The sequence below is a fragment of the Candida oxycetoniae genome, assembly GCF_023343755.2.
Source record: "Candida oxycetoniae strain CBS 10844 chromosome Unknown scaffold30, whole genome shotgun sequence".
Classification (NCBI taxonomy): Eukaryota; Fungi; Ascomycota; class Pichiomycetes; order Serinales; family Debaryomycetaceae; genus Lodderomyces; species Lodderomyces oxycetoniae.
Window position 1 is genome coordinate 1 of NW_026055437.1, and position 21,964 is coordinate 21,964.

Sequence of the window (21,964 nt, forward strand, 5' to 3'; positions counted from 1 at the left end):
GAAGAAGAAGAAGAAGAAGAGGAGGAGGAGGAGGAGGAGGAGGAGGAGGAGGAGGGAAACCATTGTTAGGGCTTTCCAAAATTAAAAAAATAAAAAGCCAAAAAACATCGGAATAAAACTTTCCTGAAATTTTTGGCTAATGTAATTCATTGTTTTCCTCTTTATTTTCAAACAGTTATACTTCCTGTCAAAATCTATATTAAAAACCACGTTTGCATCCTTTTCAAAAAAAAAAAAGAAAGACTCATGATGATGGAACAGTTCATCTTCTCAAGCTCTAGAAGATAAACAATCTCGTTAATAATGAGCTTTCTTTTACTACTCACATTTCTAAACCTTGTGTTCGGGTCCATAGTGAGTAAGCGTTCGTTTGACGCAAAATTTGCCTATACATCAGTTTTAAGCACCACATGGTCTACATTTTGGCACAATGAATATCAGGCATTTGATTTGAATGACCCATCATGTAACCCCAATTTCAGTTATGCTGCGGTTTGGGATGTAGCCGTGGCTGGGAAGGCTATTGTGGATTCTGGTGACGTGCAAAAGACTACACAAGTTATTAATTCCTTATACAAGTTTCAAAATTCCGAAGGGTGGTTCACTAGTCTGCCGGGGGGTTCAGACATTTACACAGACGATAATTCTCAAGTATTGTGGGTATTCTTGGATGCTTACAAGTTGACCCAGAAGGAAGCATATCTCAACACTGCTGTTAATTTGATGCACCTAATTCAAACACAATGGTCACAAATTGGAGGCATAACATGGCAAAAGGATGCCACTTATGTAGCCTCAATATCAACAACTGAAGCTGCTCTTAGTGCAGTTAAAGTTTACGAATACAACAATGATAAAACTTTGTTAACATTTGCAAATAGCTGTCTTACTTGGTTAGACGAGCATTTGACAGATCCACTGGATGGATTCTATTATGACGGTATTAATAAGGATACCTGGCAAGTTAATAAAGGGAAATTGACATATACAGTAGGTACAGCCATTTCAACCTACTCCTATCTTTACAAATTCACAGGTGATGCAACATATTTGAAAAAAGCGACCAAAATGGCATCTGCAACTTTATCATCGTCAACTTTCTTGAATAATAATGGAGCTTGGAACAATGATCTTTGCTATGTACATCTTTTGTTTTGCGGATTTGCCGATTTGATCACAATTGGAGGGAAAACTTCATATACTAGTGCACTAGTTGATCAAGCCAATTTTATCTACTTGTTTGATAAACTTGACTCTGGCGATTATTCACTCTATACCAAAGCACAAAGCTTGTATGAACAGTATGTGAAAATTACCGGTGACTCAAAAAGTGTCAATTACAACTATAATCCCGACAACTTCTGTAACGGTGACGTGAATAAACCCAGAAAGTCTGTCTTGGATGATGGATCTGCTGCTCAGATTTTCTACTCTGTTGTACGAGTGAGCTGAGTTTTAATTTTCACTTTTTTCTATTTCTTTTTCCTTGTAGGAAACACTTGAAAAAGTTCTATTGAAGTTTTTTTAATCTTTGTTTAATGAATGATTGTTATATCTTTTTATCCTTCTCCTTTTCTTTGTTGGAAAGACTGTTTACTTGAAAACTTTGTTTTCGTACTTTTTATTGCTACCTGAGATCGCCAACTAATCTCGAGAGATTTTGAGATGTTGATCTACTTCGTGAAAAGCTTCTTGATCTAGAACCTGCTGTGCTTCTTGAATAAGATCTCGAGGAATCTGAAGAACCCCTCGAAGAATCATCACTGTTTCTTCGATGGCGTTTTCTTCCTCTACTTTCTGGCTCGGGTAAATTTGCCAAAACTTCTCTCATCTCCTCAGTTAGTACACCCAAACCAATGGCGGTAAAAAAATTGATTGAAAAACGAATATCGTCTGCATCCTCCCAAGTGACACCTTTTACAAAAAATACTCCGTTGATGTGATCCTTTATGAACTCATCGTAAATCAACCTTTTTTTAACTTCACCTATTCCCATTTCCTCAACCATCTCTTGGAAAACAAATTTAAGCAAAATTCTTCTTGCCGGAGTAGTGTCTCTTTCGGTGATTTTTATGTCACTCCATGCTTGGTCAAGAGCAATCACATCCGAGGCAAACAAATGACCAAAAAATTTTCCAACATTTCTTAATGAATTAGTTTCAAAGTTGTCTATTATATTGTAATAATCTTTAAATAGATCAACAAAGTTATCGTGCCAGTATCTATTTCGAGAACATAGCTTTTCTCCAATTATTCCAAAAAATTTCGTATAAGTCTTGTCTTGAGAGCAACACTTTATTATCATATCTGCTAGTGTTTTGTTATCTTGTTCTTGATCTTTTTTACTCCTGTGACTCAACTTTAAAAGCTTGTGTACTGCCTCGTCTGCAGACATGGACGACATCACTGTCAAATACACCCGCTTCTGAAACTCTATCAAGCTAGATTGGGTCATATTAGACACATTTACTTCAGCAGGTGCAGGTTGTTTTTTTTGTCCAACTTGTGCTTCCTCCTTCTCGCCCTCCTCTTGACTCTCTTCTTCTTCAACTATTATTTCCCTTCGTACTCTATCATACTCCATCTCTGATTTGGCAAAATCAGGATCAAACCTGTAAACATTTAGGTAGTCTCTTGATCGGACTTTTGCTCCAAAATCCAAATCGTGTGTCTCTATGTCCTCCTCCTCAACAAGAGCTAACTTTGGGTCAATCTGCAATTCTGCCAGTTTAAACCCACTTTGACCCAACCGCAACGCATATCTGATTGAACTTTTAGACCTGTTCGATAAGCTTGAAAACTCTTGTAGTATATCTGCGAGCCTTGCCAATATCATGTTTGTAGCCGCCTTTGAATTTTTTGATAAAAATGATCCACAAACACTCAATATGTCAACGGTCAATTCTATGTCACCTTTGGTAGGCTGGTTTAATAAGAGCTGGATCACTTGTAGTATTAAAATCTCGCTCAAAACTCTTTGCATTGTCAAGTGACATATAAACAATAGCGAGGATTTGCAAAGAAGCCAATTGTTGGTGATATAGGCAGATCTGAATTGGAGCAACAATCTTGAACACAACAATCTACCCAATTTGGGAAATTTCGAATTGAGAACTGCAGCTAGTGAAGCCAATAAGGCTGCTTCTTTGGGCTGCTTCATTTGGAGCTTCATAATAACTCGAACAACAAGGCCCCTCCCTCTTTCTATATTGAGTTTAAATAATTGTACAATGGTATGTTGAATATTTGCATGATTGAGATGCAGCATTAGAGCACTAATATCGCGCTTTAATGTTTGCCAATTGTTTCTCTGGGCGTCATCGTCACCAGCATCACCAACATCACCAGCATCACCAGCATCACCAGCAATATCAGCAATATCACCACCGTCACCAGCAATATCGGCACCCTCACCAGAAATATCACCACTGTCACCACTATTCTTAGGTATCACAACCAACAGAGCTTGGCTGCTCATCTCTCCCTTCTTTTTTACAAGCTATAGCTCTATCTTCATTAAAAAAAGTGTTTCTTTTTGAAATAACGTTTTTTCAAAGCTCATCGCTCTTTTTCTTTTCCACAACTTTCCCACCTTAGTAGCTTTGCTCGATAGTGGCATAGACTTTAGATGAAACCAAGGTTAAACAGGGTAGGGATACCCAGTAGTGGTCGACCGAGGGTGATGAACAAACTACTGCATTTTCGAAAGGTAGACACTGGTGTAGTTGGGAGCAAGAATAACCTACGGGAAAAGTTGAAAGACCTTGTTGAAAACAATGAACAATTGAGATTATATGCACCAGAACCCAATCACAACGATGACCGAGGGCAAAACCGGGACCGAAGCGGGCACCGGGACCAGGACCGAAGCTGGCACCGAAGCTGGCACCAAAGCGGGCACCAAAGCGGGCACCAACAACTGAGGATAAAGACGGAGAATATTCGAGGACCTCTTAAATTTTTAAAAGAAAAATATGCTTCGACACCTTTCCTTGACCATAAGGGGAAACCTTTCACCGTGGATACTTTGCGAGCGGGAGATTTGAAGTTTTGTAGCCCCAAAGCGAGGATTATTTTTGATAACGTTATGAGAATCAAAGATGCTACAAAAATCCAGGTAAATCGGCTTTTATCGTTACGTTTGTTGGGAACAAGCAAAGAACAGTTGGAAGACCCATATTTCATTACCCTGAATGCTTATGATTTGTTAAAGTGCGACCAAGACGATAAAAGAGCCACATACTTGTGTCGTATCAGCAAAAGAGAATGTGCAAAAGTCGGCATGAATGTGATTATGGCATGGCATTTTGATAGGAAAGATCAAAAAGCTGGTATCAAATCGTTTCACGAACGACGCAGATTTGGGATACAGTGCGATGAGTACACATACTCAATGCTTTTCAATGGAGTTTCTAAAACAACTTCCTGGGGGCACGCAAGCCAAGACCTTTGCGACAAAATGTTGGAAATATTTAGAAATGGAAGGGATGAGTTTCTGAACAAGAGCAGTCAGTTTACCACAACCGTGTTTAACGCATGTCTAAGTATTTTGGTGAAGAATTTTCAAGATAGACAAGCAAGCGCATGGGCTTTCTTTGATGAACTAACCGGGAATGAAGAAACCGAAATAAAGCGCATAAATCCCGACGCACAAACATTCACAATACTATTGCAGGGAATCAAGAGATATACTGAGCATGAAAGAGAAAAGACTTTGGAAGATACGAGCTTGTCATCACACGAGCGTATTTTAAGGCTATTGGAATTAGAGGCTGGTCATGTAAAAACCGCTGAGATTATTATGGACAAGGTGCGAGCCTTAGCAATGCCTCCGTTGAAAACCTCGGATGAGGTGTTGAATTTAAAGAATATAAAAAAGTGGAAACATTCCAGAGTACATATAGACTTTCCGGTCATTACAACATATATCGCAAGCCTATGTAGTCGTGATTCGGGTACGGGTTTAGGGCTCCATAAAGGATCTCATTATGCTTACAACGAAAGAGCCTTGGATATTTTACGTGCAGTTTCCCCCGAAGCTGATAAGTTGTTGAAATACATTGAAAGTGATATTCAAGACAATCGCATCACAGTTTCAGAAAAGTCAAAATCACAAACAGATAAAAGAATCCAGAATGCAATGAATCGTGTTGAAGGTGTTAACTTGAAATTTTTCAAAAATATGGAAGATCTAAGACCATCTCACGTCCTTGGAAATTTTGATCCGCTTGCATTTAATCCGGAGGTCTACATGGTCCGTCATGACAGATTTAAGGATCAGCCTGAACCTTTGATTAATCTCAAAAGCGAGCTTTTGGTAAAGGAAGACAAAAATCTAAAGAAGAAAAGCAAACAACCAAACAAAGGATCACTATCATTTTCTATAAATCGATTTATGTTGAATCAAGTTTTTGACAGTCTTGTCAACATTGGACGTTTTAGAGAATTTGTTCAAGCATTTTACTATTCTATGGCTGAATGGGGCGGTCTCAATATCGATACTACAGACTTGAAGAAACAAGATATTTTTGGCAATTTTTTTGATAAAGTTCCCAAACTGCGCCTGAATCATAAGAACAGAGTTGCTTCCATTGTTGATGAGGCCATGTTCAACACTCTCATATATAAGGTTGGGGAGCACGGCAGAACCAATGGACGTACAAGAACAAACATTTTAGTGCAAATATTACGCTTTTTAGCTGACCCAAATTTTGGGAAAGATAGTATCCCATTGACTTTTGAGCATATAAACAATATTTGTTCTGTTTTTGTCAAGGACTTACATTATTATAATGATTATCATAAGAAAAAGTTGTACACCTCGAAACATTTCATTCTGAGTAAACAGTTGACGGAGTTTTTGGAAAACTTGATTGAATTTCAACAGACCTATAGGGATTACTTAGGCCGAAAGGAAAAGTCTAGAGTTCCCAACTCATTCTGCTCTTTCATGGACAAAGTCATTGGCATTGTAAGCTCTTCACATTGGACAGATGTTGGTACTAGTGAGAAAAAGGCGTACTTTGATAAGTTAATCCTCAAAGCAGGTATTTTATACTATAAACCAAAAGTTTCATTAAGCAAGGATAACTTTGACCAGCATACTCTTGCTATTGAAAAATCACTTTTAAAATTTCAAAAGACTTTGAACGCGGATAGCAAACTTACTCCCGAGAATAAAAAGTTACAAATTGCTTTGAAGAGACTTGATGTCAAGTATTACAAAGATTTTGATGCAAAACAACATACTAAGGTACTTGAAGAAATTTATCAAACGATTGATGCAGAAAATAGTGGAATCGAAGGCTCCACTATCGAGCCGGCCACTATCGAGCTGGCCACTATCGAGCTGGCCACTATCGAGCAGAGCGAGATAGTGGAACACACTGCCTAGCTGACCACTGCTTAGCTGACCACTGCTTAGCTGACCACTGCTTAGCTGACCACTGCCTAGCTGACCACTGCTTAGCTGACCACTGCCTAGCTGACCACTGCTTAGCTGGCCACTGCTTAGCTGGCCACTGCTTAGCTGGCCACTGACTAGCTGGCCACTGCTTAGCTGGCCACTGACTAGCTGGCCACTATCTCGCTCCGCTCGATAGTGTAGCACGACAGAACACGTCGAGCCGAAAAAAAAAAAGCTTTAACAAAAAAGATAATGTTTAATGAGACATCTTGTATATATACAAATTTAATAAAACAAGTTAGCTATAGAGAACATTGATAGAAGAAGGAGTATTTCAATGGTGAATCCGGTTGTAGTATTAGTTAATCCAATTGAGAAAGATTACTCTGCTTTTCTAAAACAGGTTATTCAAAAAATTGGCTGTTGCAATAGAATTGATATCTTGATTCAACAAAAGATTACCAATGTAACGCATTTAAATGAGATCCTATACAAGTACTATACGTTACTACGGATGGAGCTGGAAGAGTTTGGTCAACTAGATGGTACTTTTGAAATCAATGTCATTTTCAATGTAGCAAAGAGGAAACTAAGACAATTGATTCGGAATTGGAATAAGGCATTCATCACCAAGGCAGAACAAGAATTACTTCAAATGCCTGAGATATCTAGTTTTGTTCTTGAAGTAGAGTTGCCATCTGCAAAATACCCAATCTTGGACAAGAAATCTATTGGAGAATTCACTACTACAGCTGTTGGAGGTACGTTTGACCATTTGCATGATGGTCACAAGATTCTACTTTCGATGGCCTTATTCTTGACTAGGTCTAGAATGATAATTGGAATAACAGGCAAGGAGTTGCTTCAAAACAAGAAATTTGCAGAAGCTTTAGAACCGTTTTCAAAAAGACAAAATTCAGTGACAAGGTTTCTAAGTTTGATAATGAGTGATGATCAGTATTTCGAAATATATCAAATCAGTGATGTTTGTGGGCCAACGGGCTATTTACGCGATATTGATGGATTGGTAATAAGTCACGAAACAATATCCGGGGGAGAGTTTGTCAATAAGTATAGAAGGGAACATGGGTTCAACGAATTAGATGTAACTGCAATAAAAGTAATTGGCGATAAGGACTCAACCGCAGAAAATTCATGGAAGGGTAAGATTAGTTCTACAGATATAAGGCAGCGGGAACTAGAAAAAATACGCAAATATGAACAATATTCTTAATGATAAGGAAAGATTTGAATTATAGAAAGAGACAGAGAGAGACAGAGAAAGGGAGACAGGAAGAAAGGAAGAAACCAAATCTTGAAATAATAATCGTTATATGTCAAAAAAAAAAAAAAAAAAAAAAAAGGAATAAAATTTTTTTATGTAAAACTTATTTACTTAATAGAAATACCTTTATCGAAAGGATTTTGACGCTTTGGATCTCTATCAGGATGGTCAAGGGCCAAAATTGTACGCTTGTTATCAAGCTTATCGAACAAAACGAGACTCTTATCTTCATCATCGAGATACATTCCCTTGTCGCTCGAATCCGCCAACGCAAGCCGAATTTTATCAAAAGCTTGTTTTCCCAAACCTAGTTTCAACCTTAACCTCTCCTTTGTCTGTTCAAAAGGTTCTTTAGGGAAAACTATGAAAATAAATGGAATTCCATGGTGGTTGCTACTATTTTTGTGAAAGTGGAATGAAATAATGAGGTTCAAGTTCTTAGATGCTTGTTTTGCTAAAATGAATTCCTCCCTTGCAGCTGAGTCTTCGATTTCTTCTTCCTTAACAGGTTCCCCATCATCACCACTAAATCTTTTTATAATATCGTGTTCGCAAAGCACTTCAACTTCGGCTGGGAAAATACCACAGTATATATCGAGATTCTCTGCAAGTTGACTAACAGGTAAATCAAATTTAAGAATCTCGCGGAACGTGTGGTTGCTTCCAGACCAACACAATATGAATTTCAAAAATTTCTTAGGAACATTAACCTTGTGCAACAACTTGTTCAAAAGATCACGTACATCTCCCTTTTTGGGCACTAATAATTCAAACATTTGATACTGTAATAAATTATTAAGCCAGTAAACTTTAAATGATTTCAAATTTTCATACTCTTTCAACTTCAAGTTCAAAATCTCATATTCAAAATCGGTTATTGTGTCCACACATATTGTTTTGGGGAAGATCTGGGACAAAACATAGGTTGTTTTCAAGGTATAACGGTGACCTTGATTACCAATAAGGAAAATCTTCAAGTATTCGGGATCGCATTTCACAACATTTGCAATGGCTTCAGCCAATTCGAAATACGTGTCGGTAATGGAGATCCATAAATCAAAACTTTTACTCAATTTTTTGGCTTGCTCAATTTCCCTTATTGTAGTTTCATCATTTTCCTCGCCATTAATGGTTTCGATTCCATTTACTTTTTTACTATTAGCATCATCATCATCCTTATCATTCTCCACGTAATCCGAGTCTTCATCTTCAATATTTGCATTATAGGGCTTGACTCTAATGTGTGTTCGAGTGGCTAAGAATTTGTAATAATCCTTTACTGTTTTAAATTTTTTATCATCTCCTGCTAAATCAGCGGCATTCGAAACCTGTACTGTTATAATGTCTCCAATGTTCAACTCCTGCTTATCGAATGTAAACTCCGGATTGAGCGCTTCAAGTCTCGTTGGTGACAACTCTTCGAAAAGCTCAAGTTTAACGTCCTTTGAGAATCCCAACAACTCCTTCACAGGGTCAATAATACTCTCAACGGTATCGTTTTTGCCAACTGTAATATGAGACAATCCTCTTACTTCCTGAGACACGGGATCAAAGTATTTCACTATTACTGTGATATATCCTGAATAAGGCAAAATGCTTTTGAACTCCATATCCTCCGTCACATTTGTTCCAACCGAGTTGATCTTATAAAAAACTTGGTCAAAGCTGAAATGTGCAGGATCCACGCTTTCTTTCGATTGCACCAACTTGTTAATGTTTTTTATATCTTTGTTGAGTTCTTCTACGTAAAACACTGGCTCGTCGTATTTTTTATTAAAGTTTTTTGAATTTACATTGCCAACGGTTGTTCCCTTCATTTTGTCTTCAACGGGAACATCCAATCTATTTGTATGATTGTTCCTGTGGCTGGTGACAACAAGTCTAAACAAGTTGCTATTTTCGTAGCCCAACAACTCGGCTACTTTGTCTGTTAATTCGGTGTACATGCTGTCCTTCCTAACTTTAAGAACCTTTGGATCACAATCGCTTCCGGCTAATGCAGATTCGTAATATTTCTCAACCGTTGGATCCAAAGCAAGATCGAATCCTATGTGACTATTCATTGTGTGAGTGGTGATTAGTTTAATGTTTGTATAATATAATGCCTCCTGTCTTTCCTTTTCTAGCCTCTCCTTTTCTTCTGTTTCATATTTTATTTGATTAGAAATGTGGTCTGGAATAGCTGCTTCTATTGCCGACTCATCAGCAGGCAAAATCTTTTCCAACTCTGTTTCACGATAGTAAACCAACATATATGCCGAAGTAACTCTCCTAATCAAATGTTCTTGCTGTTCCAGCCTCGTCATACCAGCCAACTCTTCCTTTGTCAAATCGGCCGCACCAAAATTCTCTTGAAATACTTGCAGTGGAGTAACTTTCCACACCTTATCGTCATCAAACCTCAACCATGTTTCGTCTGAGGCGTTTGGTTTAATCATGGCATAGTAGTGGCCATTAGAAATGGTACCTTGATGCACCAAGACACCATGTAGCTTATAATTCCAGTTTTGATTCTTCACGTCCTCAGGTAAATCCTCATCCAAAAATGGCTTTAAATCAATCTTGTCTGGAAACTCGTAAAAATCGTCAATCTTTACCAAGTCATCAACCATGAAATCATACTCAAACCTTTTCAATTGCAAGTGCAAAACTGGTGGAAAAGATTCAAAGACAACACCCTTCTTGGCGTCTTGATAACCAAACTCCTCCCCTGCTTGATATTTGTTCTCTCCGTCGAGCATTTCAATCTCAATATAGTTTTTAAATGACTCTTCAAGATTTTTGAAACCTTTCACGTTCAATTGGATATCCCAAAAATCTTCTACTCTTGATGATTCATAAGGAACATTTACGCACTTGATGTATGACTTCATCTTTCCCACGAAAATATCATTAAGCCCCTTTTCAATAGCGCTTCCCTTCATTGCAGTTTCCAACTTATCCATCAAAATACGGTTCAATTCTTGAACGTCGTGTTGAGTGAATGCATCGGATGAATCCCAACCAAAAGACTTGGTCAATTCCATTGTACCTACTGGGTCTTTAGAATTTGACAATAGGTAGAAAGTTCGCTGCAAAGCCAAAGCTACACCTGCGTTTTTACCCAGTATTGTGGGAATTTCATAAACCAATTTTCTGAAAAGCTTTGTTGTAAAATAGCTCTGCAATAGCGAGTTTAAGTAGCATGTTGCACCTTGATTGTTCAATCCAACATACCCAGAATTCAACTTTGAATCGTAGTTGTTAAACGAGTGCCATAAAACTCCAGTTGAAGAATCATCAATCACTCTCACATACCCCGTGATGTTCAATTGATTGTTTTCCAAAATAGCAACTTGTGCAGAGTGGTTTTTAAAGTTTCGCTTGGATGCTAATGTCCTTTTATCTATCATTGAGCTGAATCCCCAATCAGTATCAGTTTTACTGAATCTATGTGAGCTTTGATTTGGTAAATGCGCTTCAGGATGCTGTGGATTCCAAATATCAATAGCAAATTGTGCACAAACATACCAGTTTTCATTTTTGGGCTTGCCAGTAGTTTCGTCTATTGGAGGATGTGGCTCCATGTATGCTGAAATGCTAGTATTTGTATTGTTCCCCTTTGGAAAAAGCAAAATATTCCACTCGAAACCTCCACACTTGACTCTAGGAGACCTTGCTTTTTCTTCTTTTGTGAGTTGTGTCCAGTCCTTTATTTCCCATACAAAGTGAGTTTCATCTTTTACTGGATAATCGGGAACTGGTTTCATTAATTTCGTGGCCAATGCATCATATTCATCTGCTCGTGGGTATCCTGATTGCAGCGACAGTTGCAGACGGGGCGTATGGTTCGATTGTGATTGTGATTGTGATTGTGTTTGCGCTTGCAAGTGCTGCCGGTTGTTGTTGTCGTCTTCGTCATCATCCGCCTCATCCACCTCATCATCTTCATCATCATCATCTTCTTCATCATCATCCTCTTCCTCTTCTTCTTCTTCGATATTGTAATACTGTGCATCGTTTGCCTCTATCAATTCCAACTCATTTTGGTTGAATTCTTCTTGCGCGCCATACTCAGCATCTTCAGTCATGTCTATCACCTCAGGACTTGAAATACGATCAAACCCGTTTTCCGAATTAGCTACCGTCGATTCTTTGTCAGGGGGCTTGCTAGTTATTTCCTCCTTATCAATTAAATCGTCGATATCGCTATCTACATTAATGACATTTTTATCATCATAGTGTCTGTGGTGGCCACTAGTGTCGTGGTGGTGGTGGCCACTAGTATCGTGGTGGCCGCTAGTGTCGTGGTGCTGGTGGCCACTAGTATCGTGGTGGCCGCTAGTGTCGTGGTGCTGGTGGCCACTAGTATCGTGGTGGCCGCTAGTGTCGTGGTGCTGGTGGCCACTAGTATCGTGGTGGCCGCTAGTGTCGTGGTGCTGGTGGCCACTAGTGTCGTGGTGCTGGTGCTGACCCCCTGTGTCCTCCTCCACTATCTCGCTCTGCTCGATAGAGTCTGTCATAAATGCTGAAAAGATCTTATATAGTGATTTATTTTTTTGTTCTAGTTTGCTCTTTGATATGGCATAAAAAAAGGTTCCCCCCTTGTCAACCCTCAATCCTCTGTTTTTATATATATCAGACCCTTAAAGCTCTAGTGTCTTGTATAAATTCCAAGCTCTAATGTAAACCTTCTTTTTTTTTGTTGGTTTTCTTTTTACTTTTGCAATTGCCGAAATATCAATTCGGTTGATGTTTATACCTTGTAGTTTTGCTTTTCAAGCTAAGAAGCAAGTGGACTGTTTGCTTTGATTCTTTTTTTCTTTTTACAAAAAAAGGGAATCAAGATAATGATTAATGTAGCGTAAGGGATTACGATTCGCAACTCACAACACTATCGAGCGAAGCGAGATAGTGTTGTGAAAAGCTACCGACACTATCGACACTACCGACACTATCGACACTACCGACACTATCGACACTATCGACACTATCGAGCGAAGCGAGATAGTGTTGTGAAAAGCTACCGACACTAGGAACACTATCAAGCGAAGCGAGATAGTATTGTAACAAGCTACAAAGTGGAGGGGTGGCATATCTACTTCATCGGCTCTATGAGCACACTAACGAGCGAAGCGAGATAGTGTTGTAACAAGCTACAAAGTGTTGCTTCACTATCTCGCTCCGCTCGATAGTGTTGTAACAAGCTACAAAGTGTTGCTTCACTATCTCGCTCCGCTCGATAGTGTTGCTCGATAGTGTTGCTCGATAGTGGAGCACGCTGACTACACCTGAAACCACCCTTTTCATTTCTCATTTCTCTCTTTGTATCCACCTTCTCTACAACTCGGCTAACAAACTTTAGTTTCCAATCATGAAGAAGAAAAAAGGTATTAACCTAAATTATTTGTAGAATAATTAATAGTAAATAGTCAGTGTGCTCTCGAGCAACACTATTGAGCGAACCGGATAGTGTTCTAACAAGCTACAGAGTGTTGTAGTAAGCTACCAAGTGTTACAACACTATCGAGCAAAGCGAGATAGTGTTAACAAGCTAGAGTGTTGCTCGATAGTGTTAAAAAGCTAGAGTGTTGCTCGATAGTGTTAAAAAGCTAGAGTGTTGCTCGATAGTGTTAAAAAGTATAAAGGTTAATCTCCATTTGCCTTACATTGGAGAACATTATCAGCCATGTGCCTATTAGGGATATTAGTTTGAAAATTTGCACCAAATTAGAAGAAAAAGTAATATTTAGAAATAGACGTTTTCCCCTCTCTTTTTCATGTTAAAACACTATCGAGCAGAGCGAAATAGTGGAGCAACACTCTGTAGCTTGTTAAAACACTATTTGCTTCGTTTGATAGTGTTGCTCGATAGTGGAGCAACACTCTATAGCTTGTTAAAACACTATCCGCTTCGCTTTGCTTTACATTAGAGAACATCATCATGGAATAGTATAAGTTTGAAAATTTGCACCTAATTAAAAGAAAAATAAATCTTGGAAATAGATGAATTTCGACACTATCGAGCAGAGCAACACTATCTCGCTTCGCTCGATAGTGTTGTAACACTTAGTAGCTTGATACAACACTCTGTAGCTTGTTAGAACACTTTGTAGCTTGCTACAACACTATCGAGCGAAGCGAGATAGTGTTGTAACACTTAGTAGCTTGATACAACACTCTGTAGCTTGTTAGAACACTTTGTAGCTTGCTACAACACTATCGAGCGAAGCGAGATAGTGTTGTAACACTTAGTAGCTTGATACAACACTCTGTAGCTTGTTAGAACACTTTGTAGCTTGCTACAACACTATCGAGCGAAGCGAGATAGTGTTGTAACACTTAGTAGCTTGATACAACACTCTGTAGCTTGTTAGAACACTTTGTAGCTTGCTACAACACTATCGAGCGAAGCGAGATAGTGTTGTAACACTTAGTAGCTTGATACAACACTCTGTAGCTTGTTAGAACACTTTGTAGCTTGCTACAACACTATCGAGCGAAGCGAGATAGTGTTGCTCGATAGTGTTGCTCGATAGTGTTGCTCGATAGTGTTGCTCGATAGTGGAGCAACACTTTGTAGCTTGTTAAAACACTATCCGCTTCGCTCGCTAGTGTTCAATAGTGTTATACACCAGTAAACAAGATAACATACAGAACAATTAAATAATAAAAAGGTTAAATGCACAAAAAAAAGGCAATACTTGAGATCTAGATTTGATATCCATGAAAAAAGATTAACCAAAGACAAAAGGTAAAATCCTACACTATCGACACTATCGAGCAACACTATCTCGCTTCGCTCGATAGTGTTGTAGCAAGCTACAGAGTGTTGTAACAAGCTACAGTGTTGTAGCAAGCTACTAAGTGTTACAACACTATCTCGCTTCGCTCGATAGTACTACACCTGAAACTACCCTTTCATCTCTCTTTGGATGAATGCTCAATTTAACAAAAGTTTTGTTTTACTTACAAGGAAAGGGGGAAGAACAAAGAATATGTAGCATGGTGTAAATAAAAGAACAAAGAATATGTAGCATAGTAAAGAGAGGAAAGGTGCCTAGACGAGAATTGAATTTTTTTTGTACTCTCACCTTCCCCCTGTCGTTGTAGGGAAAAAAACGTCACGTGTCTTATTATTGGCGTGTTTGTACAATATTCGATACATATTAAAGGGTCTATTGTAAAGGCCTACACTATCGACACTATCGACACTATCGACACTATCGAGCGAAGCGAGATAGCGTTGCTAGTGTCATTAATCAGTGTGCTCCACTATCTCGCTTTGCTCGATAGTGTCGATAGTGTTGCTAGTGTCATTAATCAGTGTGCTCCACTATCTCGCTTTGCTCGATAGTGTCGATAGTGTTGCTAGTGTCGATAGTTTATTATCATTCCACACTCGCACTAAATCGTCCAGTACTCGACTCTGTATAGTAAATAAAAATCCACTATTGGTAAACAAAACTAAAAGCCACTTTTAAATAAATCGGCATTGAAAAAGAGTAAAGTCTCGGCTATAAAAGGATATTAGCAAACCAAAAAGGTAATAGCAAACCAATAAGGTAATAGCAAACCAATAAGGTAATAGCAAACCAATAAGGATAATAGTAAACCAATATAGGGATAATATTGACAAAAGGATGGGTCAGAAAGTTATTTTAGATGTTCTAATCTACATACCTGTTTTCCATAGGCTACTGAATCTATTTCCATAGGCTACTAAATCTGCTTCTATAGGCTACTGAATCTGCTTCTATAGACTGCTACGTATCTGTTTCCATAGGCTACTGAATCTATTTCTATAGACTACTACGTATCTGTTTCCATAGGCTACTACGTACCCTATGTCAACTACCCTATGTCAACTACCCTATGTCAACTACCCTATACCAATACGTATCTGTTTCCATAGGCTACTAAATCCGTTTCCTATCCCAAATATTTATAATAATAAATTAAACATCGTGTAAATCCTCTATTCATATTCTTTCCTATGTTAGAAATTTTCTTAATCGTAAACTCCTATAGTATAAAATATTTCCCAATTGGGATAAAGAATAAATAGCAGAAAATGCACGACTCACCACACAAAAAAAACAATGCCTACGCTACCGTCTGTTGTTTTTTAGTCACGGTGAAAAGGAATGCATGATTAATTAACACCACCCACCCACCAAACTGCGTGCGTGCGTGCGTGTGTGCGTGCATAAAAATTTTCGTATCATGATACCACCTACTACCTCTTTTTTTTTTTCTTCTTTAATCGATCTGCACGACCACCACTAATTATCACTTTGTGAAAATTACACCCAATCAAAGAGATTCAATGCACTAATATGTCTTGCCTTGTAAGGAAGACGTCGAGCAACCTTTTTTTGGCTAATAATTTTTCCCTCTTTGTATCACCAAAAACAAAAAGGAAAACAAATGTAAAACATCTTCAACAAAATTTCATTCATAATAATTTTTTTTTTTTTTTTTTTTGTTCTCTTTCTCTCTCTCTCTCTCTCTCCTTTTCTTTTTCTCACTTATATATCTTTCCATCAACATATCAACCTTTTCCTTTCATTTTATCACTTCTTAACCACACCCCTTGGTATAATACTTGTCTACTTTTGCCAGTCGTTCCTTAAGCAATATCTTTCATTCAAAAAGTAGGAAAACTCGCTATTATCCTTTTACACTCATTTTTTTTTTAAAGAAAACAAGAAAAAGAAGTAGAGAAATTCTAACCCTTGATACTATCACTAAAGCTTCTTCATATACACTCATTTTATACATATCATAACCCTTAGATAAAATGTTATTCAAGACTATTGTTTCGTCAGCTTTGTTGGCTCAAGCTTTAGCTGCTCCAGCGGTTCACAATCACCATCAACATAACCAAGAAAAAAGAGCCGTTTACGTTGTTACTCAAACTAGTGTCGTTGTTGTAACTTTGGGTGCTGGTGATGCTACTACTACTCTTTCACAAGTTTCATTATCACCACATACCGATGTTTCAGTTGCTTCTCCAGTAACCGATGCTCCTCAAGTTGTTCCTTCTTCAATTGTTTCTGAATCAGAAGCTCCATCTCCAGTTTCTTCAGAAACTCCACAATATACCGATACTCCAAGCACTGGCTCAGGAGGTGCTAAAGGTATCACTTATTCACCATACTCCGATGCTGGTGGTTGTAAGACATCTGCTCAAATTGCTGTTGAAATTGCACTTTTGGCTGGCTTTGATGTCATTAGATTATACGGTGTTGATTGTGATCAAGTTGCTCAAGTCTTGAAAGCAAAACACTCTGGCCAAAAGATCTTTGCTGGTATTTTTGATGTTGGTCAAATCTCCCAAGGTATTCAAACTATTGCAGATGCCGTTGCAGCTCATGGTTCTTGGGATGATATCCACACTATCTCCATTGGTAACGAATTAGTTAACTCTGGTCAGTGCTCTCCAGCTCAAATCAAGGGCTACGTTGACGAAGCAAGAGGTGCTTTAGCCTCAACCGGCTACAAAGGTCCAGTTGTTTCAGTCGATACTTTTATTGCCGTCATCAACAACCCATCATTATGTCAATACTCTGACTACATTGCAGTCAATGCTCATGCTTTCTTTGACGGTCACTATACCGCTGATCAGGCCGGTGACTGGGTCTTGTCTCAAATCCAAAGAGTCTGGACTGCTTGTGGTGGTTCAAAGAATGTCTTGATCACTGAAACAGGTTGGCCATCAAGAGGTGAGTCTAATGGTGCCGCCGTTCCATCTTTAAAAAACCAACAGAGTGCCATTTCCTCAATCAAATCTACTTGTGGTAACTCAGCCATCTTGTTTACTGCTTTCAACGATTTGTGGAAAGCTGATGGTCCTTTCAATGCTGAAAAATACTGGGGATTCTTATCGTCAGCTTAAAAAAGCCGTTAAACAACTACATTACATTACATTATAAAAGTTATTTTGATAATTTCCCTTAAGAAAGAGGGAAAGAGACAAAAAGATAGAGAGAAGAGAAAAATTTGGGCATGCGTTGAGAATTGAGAGCTGCTAAACTACGTTGTTATTCATTTTGTGTGATTTGTTTTTGTTGTTGTTCTCTTCATATTTATTGTTTTGTTATGTGTTGATATACCTTTTTTATTTTGTTTCAAAATTATACCCTCACCACCAGTGTCATCTTGTGTGAGTTTTTTTTTTTTTTATTCTTTTTGCCAAAGAAACAAGAAACAAATATGAAGAGAATCTTTTGAACTTATTGTGATTGATCACTATGGAGTTCAAGAGTGGTGTGCCTTTTGTTTGATATTATTTTTTTATACATTAAATTAACTATTTTTTATTACCATTTTTTTCATCTTTTATACTGTAGTATGAACTTTGCCTTTCTCAATAAGAAGGATAAAGAAGTAAGAATTTTATTTTGTTCAAAAACAATCAAATAAAGTTCAAAAATTAGATTCAAGAAATAGAAAACTCACCAAGCTTCACGGCTTAAAGAAAAACCACCTCGCTTCTCCACAACATTTTCCTCCTCCTCCTCCTCAATGTCCAGATGTTCTTCTTCACAATCAGCAATGAATTCTTTTCTCCTTTCAATCTCAATACCACTCTTGTATTTGGCCAATTTCTTCTCGTTCTCTGTCCCTAATAATGCATCAAATTGACGATTCCAAATCCCATGAAGGCCTTTGAATGGCAAATAACTATAGAAACTTTTCAAAGTAGTGCTACTACCACCAGCCTCACTCTCGAGCTCCTTTAACCATATCTGAAGAAACGTCGCTATATAATTGATCATTACGGACGTTTCTCCTGAACAAGTATATATGATATGGCTAATAAAATTGTCGCGGAATCCCAATTTCCCCAAATTTTGATAAATAGTCTCTATATCACCATCCATGAGATTTGCCGTTAAAACTAATCTTGGTTCTTCATGATTGGCAAATTTAATGAATTTTGTTAGATGAATAGCTTCATCAAAAGTAACATCCTCATCAAGATACTTCAATTCAACCGCACTCTGTGTTTGTGTTGGTTGTGTCTCATTTTGAGTTGACTCAACCTCTCTTCTTCTGCTACGTTGAGGTTCCTCCTCTTCTGTTTCTTGTACTTCCTGTTCCTGAGTCTGACTAGTTTCGGTTCTAGGTATGGAAAAGAATTCTTGAGACTGCGATGGAGATCCAGTTTGATGCATATCACCATCATTACGATCCACTTCCAACTGTGAACTTTCATTAAAGTTCTCAGTAGTTTCAAGAGCATCAACATAAGTTTCTCCCTCCTCCTCTGCTTCTGCTTCTTCATTTTCGTCTTCCTCATTTTCCTCTACATCCACGTTATTACCAACATCATCACCACCATCTCCTGAATCCACATTTCTCCCCTTGAACTTTCTTAGTGATGTAATGGGACTTAACTTGGGAATCTCAATCTTGTCCCTAAAAGAATTCACATGCTCATCAACACCTGCTACTTTTTGACGTTTATTATTCAAAGCATACGCAATATCCGAGTTCATCAACTCTCCAATATCGTGCTCCAAGGAAGCACTCTCCATAACATTCATAATATTGTCATCAACATCTATCTCTTCTTTGTCTCCCTCTTCTTCTTCTACTTCTTCTTCTACTTCCTCTTCTTCTTCCTCCTCCTTCTCCAAATCAGTACGCGTACGTCTCTGTGAAGTATGATCAATATTAGAGCTTTTCAACTTACTGATCTCTTGATTCAATGAAAACTCGTTTTTATCTGCGACATCATTGCCGTTTTCGGCTGCAGCAGCCAGTGTAGCTAAAGCTTCAGCTGCCTTAGCAGCTTGGGCAAACTTTGCATCATTGTCATCATCATCATCTTCCTCAGTCACCTCTCCCCGTGAGTTCAGTTGTTGCATTACGTCCTTTCCATCACCAGCACTCGGTTCATCGTGTTTATCATGTTCGACCTTTATACTCTGCAATTCAGCAACATGGGGTGGGATTTTGGTCAACAATTTCGGAGTCTGACCCGTTCTCATACACCTCTCATATTCTTTCATATACGCAACAATTGTCCCCTCGGTAATATATTTCCTACACCTATCCCTCCATGAATGCAATGTATGCCTATGATTCTTTCGATACATGTCATTGAAAAACAGGTAGGACAAATTCACATTCTTTATAGGATCAAATTCAAGACCCTTAGACTCAGCAACTTTTTGATTATGTTCCATAACAGTCTTGCATAAAAAGTAATCATCCTCAGCCGTGAATTTATTCTTCAAGGTCTGTGGCAACTGATCCAAACCAACTTTAATCAACAGTCCCGTACTTGGATCCTTGATTAGTTTCCCCTGATTATTTGTCTTGTACACAAACTCCAATTTTGGCTCCAAATGTCGTCTATAACGTGACCTAATGGAATTCCCAGTATGTTTACTCAAGATGTCATGCTCAGCCAATTGTCTGAAAAACTCATGCGAGTTTCTTAATCTAGGATTTCTTCGAATTTGATCTAGAATATATGCATCTTTCTCCTCGGTAAATCTATTGGCCAGCGATTTCGATGAAGAGCTCAAACTACTTCTTTTCTTCACATCTGTAACTGACTTGATCACTAGTGCCTGTTGCTGCATCAACTGTGCCTGTCGTTGTTCTATCACCTGCATGTGTTGAATCTGATGTGGCAAAACATGTTGCTGTTGTTGCTGTTGCTGTTGTTGTTGTTGTTGCTGTTGCTGTTGCTGCTGCTGTTGTTGCTGCTGGAAATGTCTCATTTGATGACCATGTTGTTCCAATCCAAGCACATCAATCATAGGTTCCAGATCTTCCGGTATAGTTGCAATGATATAATTATGACTTGGCAACAATTGTCCTGACGCAATACAATCGTCGATGTATTGCATTCTTACATAGCCCTCTCTATTCTTGACTGTTGAGCTTAAATAAACTATGTCTTCAATACCTCCCTCGGCAATAAAACCTCCGTTTTCAATTATCGCCGTAACGTACTTTTGTCTATTTGGTTCACCCAAATGAATGAAAAAGGGCATTGGTTTACCCTCATTGGTGACAAAGATTTCGCTACGTGGTTTAGCATATTGGTGGTGGAACATTGGTTGTTGTTGTTGGAGATGTTGGAGATGTTGTTGATGCTGTTGTTGTTGGCGATGCTGGTGCTGCAGCTGCAGCTGTCGTTGGAGGTGAATCTGGCCTTGTGTTTGTCCATGCTGTCTTTGCTGCTGAGCAGCCTCAGCTTGTGCACGACGATGGTATTGTAATTGTAGATGTTGTTGTCCTGCTGCAAAAACAGCTGCTTGAGCAGTAGCATCCTCACCACCGTCGAACCCTGTATCATACCCGTAAGAATAATTCATATTTCTTTTTCCCCCCTCTCTTTATTCTGGCTATTTACTTGTCAATAGCTTTTTAGTCTATGCCACTGATTTAGCTTTGCCTTGGTAAATTAACTTTTAATTGATTGCAAAAATTTCGTGTTTTGTGTTTTTGCTATCACTTTTGTTGATGCTTGGATGTGCAACCCTTGAAAAGCTCAACTTTGGTGTACGGATTCAAGTTGGGAATGTCGAAGGATTATTATTCATTGTTTATAGTTGAGGTGATGATGAAAAAAATAACACGTTAGGTAGCGTTTGGAGAAACTGGTATAAATTGGGAAAAATTTGGAGAAAAATGGAAAAAGGTGGAATGAAGGGAAAAAATTGATTTGTTTCCGAAATAGGAAGGAGCCGAAGACTAGAGGAGCCGAAGACTAGAGGAGCCGAAGGCGACTCTAGTCGAGAGATATTAAATAGAAGAGACAAAGACTGGAGGAGCCGAAGACTACAGGAGCCGAAGGCGACTCTAGTCGAGAGATATTAAATAGAAGAGACAAAGACTGGAGGAGCCGAAGACTACAGGAGCCGAAGGCGACTCTAGTCGAGAGATATGAAATAGAAGAGACAAAGACTGGAGGAGCCGAAGAATACAGGAGCCGAAGGCGACTCTAGTCGAGGGATATGAAATAGAACAGAGTAATAAAGTATAATAGCAGAGCTTAGAGTAACAGAGCTTAGAGTAACAGAGCTTAGAGTAACAGAGCTTAGAGTAACAGAGCTTTGAGTAACAGAGCTTAGAGTAACAGAGCTTAGAGTAACAGAGCTTAGAGTAACAGAGCTTTGAGTAACAGAGCTTAGAGTAACAGAGCTTAGAGTAACAGAGCTTAGAGTAACAGAGCTTTGAGTAACAGAGCTTAGAGTAACAGAGCTTAGAGTAACAGAGCTTAGAGTAACAGAGCTTAGAGTAACAGAGCTTAGAGTAACAGAGCT

At 38.5% G+C, this 21,964-nt stretch overlaps 7 protein-coding genes across 7 annotated transcripts; 4 read left to right on the top strand and 3 right to left on the bottom strand. All coding sequences in view use genetic code 12, as the record gives it.

Moving 5' to 3' along the window:
- Window positions 1-303: 303 nt before the first annotated feature.
- On the top strand, window positions 304-1,452 carry KGF56_002664 (uncharacterized protein; the record flags this gene model as incomplete). Its single annotated transcript, XM_049323918.1, has 1 exon — window positions 304-1,452. The coding sequence occupies one exon, from the start codon at window positions 304-306 to the stop codon at window positions 1,450-1,452; it is 1,149 nt and encodes a 382-aa protein (XP_049180217.1).
- A 175-nt stretch (window positions 1,453-1,627) lies between these two features.
- CWC22 (U2-type spliceosomal complex subunit) lies at window positions 1,628-3,478 on the bottom strand (the record flags this gene model as incomplete). The annotated part of the gene is made up of 1 exon (XM_049323919.1): window positions 1,628-3,478. One exon carries the CDS (start codon window positions 3,476-3,478, stop codon window positions 1,628-1,630), a length of 1,851 nt encoding a protein of 616 aa, XP_049180218.1.
- A 150-nt stretch (window positions 3,479-3,628) lies between these two features.
- Window positions 3,629-6,394, top strand: KGF56_002666 (uncharacterized protein; the record flags this gene model as incomplete). Its single annotated transcript, XM_049323920.1, has 1 exon — window positions 3,629-6,394. One exon carries the CDS (start codon window positions 3,629-3,631, stop codon window positions 6,392-6,394), a length of 2,766 nt encoding a protein of 921 aa, XP_049180219.1.
- Window positions 6,395-6,920: 526 nt separating this feature from the next.
- Window positions 6,921-7,640, top strand: KGF56_002667 (putative pantetheine-phosphate adenylyltransferase; the record flags this gene model as incomplete). Its single annotated transcript, XM_049323921.1, has 1 exon — window positions 6,921-7,640. One exon carries the CDS (start codon window positions 6,921-6,923, stop codon window positions 7,638-7,640), a length of 720 nt encoding a protein of 239 aa, XP_049180220.1.
- Window positions 7,641-7,798: 158 nt separating this feature from the next.
- Window positions 7,799-12,193, bottom strand: KGF56_002668 (ubiquitin-specific protease; the record flags this gene model as incomplete). Its single annotated transcript, XM_049323922.1, has 1 exon — window positions 7,799-12,193. One exon carries the CDS (start codon window positions 12,191-12,193, stop codon window positions 7,799-7,801), a length of 4,395 nt encoding a protein of 1,464 aa, XP_049180221.1.
- Window positions 12,194-16,473: 4,280 nt separating this feature from the next.
- MP65 (putative family 17 glucosidase) lies at window positions 16,474-17,571 on the top strand (the record flags this gene model as incomplete). Its single annotated transcript, XM_049323923.1, has 1 exon — window positions 16,474-17,571. One exon carries the CDS (start codon window positions 16,474-16,476, stop codon window positions 17,569-17,571), a length of 1,098 nt encoding a protein of 365 aa, XP_049180222.1.
- Window positions 17,572-18,130: 559 nt separating this feature from the next.
- On the bottom strand, window positions 18,131-21,013 carry RAP1 (DNA-binding transcription factor; the record flags this gene model as incomplete). The annotated part of the gene is made up of 1 exon (XM_049323924.1): window positions 18,131-21,013. One exon carries the CDS (start codon window positions 21,011-21,013, stop codon window positions 18,131-18,133), a length of 2,883 nt encoding a protein of 960 aa, XP_049180223.1.
- Window positions 21,014-21,964: the final 951 nt, after the last annotated feature.